Source organism: Oncorhynchus gorbuscha, linkage group LG01, assembly GCF_021184085.1.
Source record: "Oncorhynchus gorbuscha isolate QuinsamMale2020 ecotype Even-year linkage group LG01, OgorEven_v1.0, whole genome shotgun sequence".
Lineage (NCBI taxonomy): Eukaryota > Metazoa > Chordata > Actinopteri > Salmoniformes > Salmonidae > Oncorhynchus > Oncorhynchus gorbuscha.
This window is the reverse complement of record NC_060173.1, coordinates 83,910,301-83,917,278: the sequence shown is the minus strand read 5'-3', so window position 1 is coordinate 83,917,278 and position 6,978 is coordinate 83,910,301. Positions and strand designations below refer to the sequence as shown.

Genomic DNA, 6,978 nt, shown 5'->3' with positions numbered 1-6,978 from the left:
CTCGTGTGTGTGAGTCTACTCGCGTGTGTGTGAGTCTTCGTGTGTGTGAGTCTGCGTGTGTGTGAGTCTGCGTGTGTGTGAGTCTGCGTGTGTGTGTGTGTGTGTGTGTGTGTGTGTGTGTGTGTGTGTGTGTGTGTGTGTGTGTGTGTGTGTGTGTGTGTGTGTGTGTGTGTGTGTGTGTGTGTGTGTGTGTGTGTGTGTGTGTGTGTGTGTGTGTGTGTGTGTGTGTGTGTGTGTGTGTGTGTGTGTGTGAGTGAGTCTGGTCCTGTCATGTACCTTTCTGCAAATGGTAATTTTTCTCTGCATGTTAGTGAATAGAACATTGTAATGCCTTGCTATTCAATTTAGATGATCAAATCTTGATGGCTCTAATGCTGTGATCTCAACTCCAGGCAATTGAACCCTCATTTAGATATATGATACCCTTGTATTCCAGCCCATTATAGAAGCTGAATGTTAGGTTAGCTACTGTATGACTCTTGTTAATGTGTTCAAGCAATGAGAACCCAATCTTGATGTGATTTTCTCGATAACGGGTAGCTGTAGACTCATAGTGGGATCCTCGCGATTCGAGATGACTGTGGGGTTATGAAGAGTCTGCTCTAGAAGGTGAAAAATGATTGATTATTGAAATTATTACCAATCAAACATGGAGAATTAATTGATATGATTATAAAACACACATACACACACACACGCACACACACACACACACACACACACACACACACACACACACACACACACACACACACACACACACACACACACACACACACACACACACACACACACACACACACACACACACACACACACACACACACACACACACACACACACACACACACACACACACACACACACACACACACACACCTCAACACTCCTCATCTGCCCTTTGACCTAAGTCTGAGGTGGCTCATCAGGGAACTTCTCTCCCTCAAGAGTTTCCAGTGCTATTTATAGAAACACACTCCAGTTTCCCTAGGCAACCATCCTTCATCCCCTACAAGCACACACACGCGCGCACACACATACACACACTCTCTCTCTATGTAACCCTGCAGCATCAGGTCACTCTAATCCTAGCGAAAGAAGGGGTCGATTGCAGCGAACAGGCAGAACGCAGTGCTACACGTTAAAGTGCAACTAACGGGAGATAACATGCACCCGCGTGTTAAAGCAAACTTGCATGCAACGAAAAACCCACCAGAAAAAAATCTGCAGATTAGTTCACCTCTAGTTGTTACCAGAGATGCCGTATATAATGACGAGATGGTCTTGTCTCCGCTCTAACAATGGGAGGCGTTGTCCCAATGGCGGGAAGGCTTGCCACTTGTTCTGCTTGGTCTAATTAGCCAGCTCTATCTAACAAGACACACACGCAAAACACACACACACCGCAACGGACACAGAGGGGTCAGTGAGGTGAGTGTGTGACGTGCACAGGTGTTTCTTTTATCCGTCAGACAGACAGAGGGCCGCCGTGTGGAGCTGTTTGTCTGTCTGTGGACACATCCGTTCTTTTATCCCGACATGATTTATTCATCCACAACAACACCATTACAACGCACATCGGCAACAGTCACATCGCAGGGGGAAAGAGGTTGGATCTGCACGGAACCCGTGAAGCTGTAACTGTCCATGTCTCCTAATGGAGAAGACAATATGGCTGACAAACGGTATCAGTCTTATTCTTTTGCATGTCATCATGCATTATAGTTACTGTAGCACATGAATGTGTAGATTTCTTGCAGAAAATACTGCACTAGTACAATTGTGTGTGTGTGTGTGGGGGGGGGGTCTTTGTTCAATCGTTTTAAGTATATCTGCCTCATACACGAGGTGATATGTGTGTTGTGTGTTGTATGCCACACGGACACATGAGACACACACACACACAAACACTGATGGGTGGCTGCTGTGTGTGAGCTAACGGCTATGTTTCCACTCCTGGTAATGGGCTCAGAGCCTCAGATGCTGCTGGTCCACAGGGCAGACAGACCTGGACACAGCTGCTGAGATGCAGGGAGGGAGGGATGGATAGCACAGGGAGGGAGGGATGAGTGTGGGTGGGCACTGTGACAGAGACTGGGTAATTATCAGGTGAAAATATACAAATAGATCTAAATTGGTGTATGCGTGCATTTGTGGGTGTATGCATGTGTGCGCTTTGTTAGAAGGCGTTTCAGTGTGTTGTGTGGCACTTTTTTTGTGTTGAAGGTTTTTGGTTGCAGTGTTTGTGTGTGCATGTGTGTTATGGTCGTCTTTATTAGAAGGTGTTTGTGTGTGTTGCTGCGTGTTGCTGTGTGAACCCCCTGCCTCGAGTCTCCCAGCACTGAATCCTTGTCAGCCGTGTTAACACCCCCTCTATCACTACCTAAAAGGACAACAGCGAGAGGAAGAGGGGGATAGAGAGAGGAGAGAAAATGGTTAGGGATAAAAGAGAGGAAACAGAGAAGACCGAGAGAGTAGAGAAAGAAATAAGGCAGAGGGAGAAAAGAAGAGAAGAAAAGAAGAGAGGAGGGAGAGAGAGAGAAGAGATAGAAGAGAAGAAAAGAAGAGAGGAGGGAGAGAGAGAGAAGAGATAGAAGATAAGACTGAGTGATGAATAAGTGATGAATGTTGAAAGGGTTGTGTCTGTCTGTCTGTCTGTCTGTCTGTCTGTCTGTCTGTCTGTCTGTCTGTCTGTCTGTCTGTCTGTCTGTCTGTCTGTCTGTCTGTCTGTCTGTCTGTCTGTCTGTCTGTCTGTCTGTCTGTCTGTCTGTCTGTCTGTCTGTCTGTCTGTCTGTCTGTCTGTCTGTCTGTCTGTCTGTCTGTCTGTCTGTCTGTCTGTCTGTCTGTCTGTCTGTCTGTCTGTCTGTCTGTCTGTCTGTCTGTCTGTCTGTCTGTCTGTCTGTCTGTCTGTCTGTCTGTCTGTCTGTCTGTCTGTCTGTCTGTCTGTCTGTCTGTCTGTCTGTCTGTCTGTCTGTCTGTCTGTCTGTCTGTCTGTCTGTCTGTCTGTCTGTCTGTCTGTCTGTCTGTCTGTCTGTCTGTCTGTCTGTCTGTCTGTCTGTCTGTCTGTCTGTCTGTCTGTCTGTCTGTCTGTCTGTCTGTCTGTCTGTCTGTCTGTCTGTCTGTCTGTCTGTCTGTCTGTCTGTCTGTCTGTCTGTCTGTCTGTCTGTCTGTCTGTCTGTCTGTCTGTCTGTCTGTCTGTCTGTCTGTCTGTCTGTCTGTCTGTCTGTCTGTCTGTCTGTCTGTCTGTCTGTCTGTCTGTCTGTCTGTCTGTCTGTCTGTCTGTCTGTCTGTCTGTCTGTCTGTCTGTCTGTCTGTCTGTCTGTCTGTCTGTCTGTCTGTCTGTCTGTCTGTCTGTCTGTCTGTCTGTCTGTCTGTCTGTCTGTCTGTCTGTCTGTCTGTCTGTCTGTCTGTCTAGTGGGAGCCTCTCCCTCCCTCCCTCAGCCTGGAGAGAGAGGGAAAGAGAGGAGGAGGAGGGGGGGCTATGGGCTCTCGGCCTTTACCAAGGCACTCCGCCTGTCACCTCACCTCAGACTCAAAACATGAGGGAGTGTGAGCGGGCAGAGAGAGAGAGAGAGAGAGACAGAGAGAGAGAGAGAGAGAGAGAGAGAGAGAGAGAGAGAGAGAGAGAGAGAGAGAGAGAGAGAGAGAGAGAGAGAGAGAGAGAGAGAGAGAGAGAGAGAGAGAGAGAGAGAGAGAGAGAGAGAGAGAGAGAGAGAGAGAGAGAGAGAGAGAGAGAGAGAGAGAGAGAGAGAGAGAGAGAGAGAGAGAGAGAGAGAGAGAGAGAGAGAGAGAGAGAGAGAGAGAGAGAGAGAGAGAGAGAGAGAGAGAGAGAGAGAGAGAGAGAGAGAGAGAGAGAGAGAGAGAGAGAGAGAGAGAGAGAGAGAGAGAGAGAGAGAGAGAGAGGGGGATAAGTGATAAGGGAAAGAGTGAGGACATGTTTGAGGGGGCTGAGAAAGAGAGAGAGAGAGAGACAGGGCAAGCTAGCGCAAGGAAATGTTGCGGGGAAAAAGAACGAGAGCGAGGCAGATCGTGAGCGCCTGAGAGAAAAAAGGGAGAGAAAGCGAGGGAGGGGGCTTGTCCTCACTCCCCTCTTAAAGACGGAGAGCGGATCTCCCGCCGGCTCAGAGGCTAGGCAGAGGACTCTCTCTCTGTGTGTACACTCATCATCCCTGTCTCTCCATCTCTCTATCCACCCATCCATCTATCCATCCAGGTGATCACTCCATTCCGCAGGCTCATCCTCTGCGCGGAGAACAGGAAAGAGATGGAGGACTGGATCAGCTCGCTGAAGTCCGTCCAGTCCAGAGAGCATTACGAGGTAAGACCCGATCCATTGCCTGTTCTCTATAGCAACAGATCCACTGCCTGTGTGGGAGCGAGAGAGAAAGAGGGAGAGAATAAGAGGGGAGGCATGGAGAGAGGGGGAAGGAGAGAATTGGGAAAAGGAGAGGAGATGGAATGGAGAGTGTTGCAGAAAACAATAGATCTTTGATCTGAGCATTGGTTAACTGTGGAGGCTTATGATGATGTCAGTTTCTGCTGTTTAGATAGCAGTTATTTAGCCGTTATATATTGTTATAATATTGCTATGTTTCTATTGTTTATTTTGGAGATGTATGTGAGCGGCAGGGTAGCGTAGTGCAGGGTAGTGCAGGGTAGTGCAGGGTAGTGCAGGGTAGTGCAGGATAGTGCAGGGTAGTGCAGGGTAGTGCAGGGTAGTGCAGGGTAGTGCAGGGTAGTGCAGGATAGTGCAGGGTAGTGCAGGGTAGTGCAGGATAGTGCAGGGTAGTGCAGGGTAGTGCAGGAAAGTGCAGGGTAGTGCAGGGTAGTGCAGGGTAGTGCAGGAAAGTGCAGGGTAGTGCAGGGTAGTGCAGGGTAGTGCAGGGTAGTGCAGGGAAGTGCAGGGTAGTGCAGGGTAGTGCAGGGTAGTGCAGGAAAGTGCAGGGTAGTGCAGGGTAGTGCAGGAAAGTGCAGGGTAGTGCAGGGTAGTGCAGGGTAGTGCAGGGTAGTGCAGGAAAGTGCAGGGTAGTGCAGGGTAGTGCAGGGTAGTGCAGGAAAGTGCAGGGTAGTGCAGGGTAGTGCAGGGTAGTGCAGGAAAGTGCAGGGTAGTGCAGGGTAGTGCAGGAAAGTGCAGGATAGTGCAGGGTAGTGCAGGATAGTGCAGGAAAGTGCAGGATAGTGCAGGGTAGTGCAGGATAGTGCAGGGTAGTGCAGGGTAGTGCAGAAAAGTGCAGGATAGTGCAGGGTAGTGCAGGATAGTGCAGGATAGTGCAGGATAGTGCAGGAAAGTGCAGGATAGTGCAGGGTAGTGCAGGATAGTGCAGGATAGTGCAGGGTAGTGCAGGATAGTGCAGGAAAGTGCAGGATAGTGCAGGGTAGTGCAGGAAAGTGCAGGATAGTGCAGGGTAGTGCAGGATAGTGCAGGAAAGTGCAGGGTAGTGCAGGGTAGTGCAGGATAGCACAGGGTAGTGCAGGGTAGTGCAGGGTAGCGCAGGGTAGTGTACTCAGTGGGTCCCGTGCTCTGTAGCGTGCTGTGTACTGGATCATCTATTTCACCCACTAAGGGTGGTCGCGGCTGCCCAGCTCACAGGAGGCATACACACATGTGTATGCACACGCACGTACACGCACACAAACAGTGTTGTATATACAGACAGTCTTAACAGGTTTTTACCAGCTAGTGTCTGTCTCCTCTCTCCTTACTCTCTGTGTGTCTTCCCTTACAGAAAAAAACACATGATTTCACATGTTAAATTTCTCCATGTTTTGCAATCATTTGAAATCATGTGAAACCATGTGGTTTTTAGAACACTTCTCACGTGATGATATTTCACATGAGATTTCACAGGTGATGCCCTGCAAACAAAAATGTGTAATTTGGATGTCCCCCGACACCTCCCACAATTATAGGGTATACAATTTACATATTTGACACACTTTGACATACACTAAATGACCAAAAGTATGTGGACACCTGATCGATCAAACATCTCATTCCAAAATCATGGGCATTAATATGGAGTCGGTCCACCCTTTGCTGCTATAACAGCCTCCACTCTTCTGGGAAGGCTTTCCACTAGATGTTTGAACATTGCTGCGGGGACTTGCTTCCATTCAGCCACATGACCATTAGTGAGGTCGGGCACTGATAATGGGCAATTACACCTGGCTCGCAGTCGGCGCTCCAATTCATGTCAAAGTTGTTTGATGAGGTTGAGGTCAGGGCACTGTGCAGGCCAGTCAAGTTCTTCCACACCGATCTCAACAAACCATGAAATTGGAATGGTGACTTTGTGCACGGGGGCCGTGTCATGCTGAAACAGGAAAGGGCCTTCCCCAAACTGTTGCCACAAGGTTGAAAGCACAGAATCGTCTAGAATGTCATTGTATGCTGTAGCGGTAAGATTTCCCTTTAATGTAACTAAGGGACCTGGCCCGAACCATGAAACACAGCCCTAGACTATTAGTCCTCCTTCACCAAACTTTACAGTTGGAACTATGCATTGGAGCAGGTAGCATTCTCCTGACATCTGCCAAACCCAGATTCGTCCATCGGACTGTCGTCCATTGGATATTGAACATTGAAGCGTGATTCATCACTGCAGAGAACACGTTTCCACTGCTGCAGAGTGGTGGAGAGCTTTACACCACTCCGGCCAATGCCTGGTCATCTTAGGCTTGTGTGCGGCTCCTCGGCCATGGAAACTCATTTCATGAAGCGCCTGACGAACAGTTATTGTGCTGACGTTGCTTCACTCGGGAGTGAGTGTTGCAAACAAGGACATACGATTTTTACACAGTACCTTCAGCACTCAACAATCCCATTCTGTGAGCTTACGTGGCTTACCACTTCGTGGCTGAGTCGTTGTTGCTCCTAAACATTTTCACTTCACAATAACATGCCTTACAGTTGACCGGGGCAGCTCTATCAGGGCAGACATTTGACGAACTGACTTGTTGAAAAGGTGGCATCCTATG

At 48.8% G+C, this 6,978-nt stretch overlaps 1 protein-coding gene across 8 annotated transcripts in view; it reads left to right on the top strand.

The window, feature by feature from the left end:
• The window catches only part of LOC124043838 (diacylglycerol kinase eta-like), an 86,775-nt gene that overhangs the window by 33,358 nt on the left and 46,439 nt on the right, over nt 1-6,978 (top strand). For all 8 annotated transcript variants that reach the window (XM_046362895.1, XM_046362875.1, XM_046362941.1 and 5 more), the window contains one exon: nt 4,214-4,318. In XM_046362895.1, the coding sequence (XP_046218851.1) occupies nt 4,214-4,318 (105 nt within the window). The remainder of the gene's footprint in view (nt 1-4,213; nt 4,319-6,978) is intronic.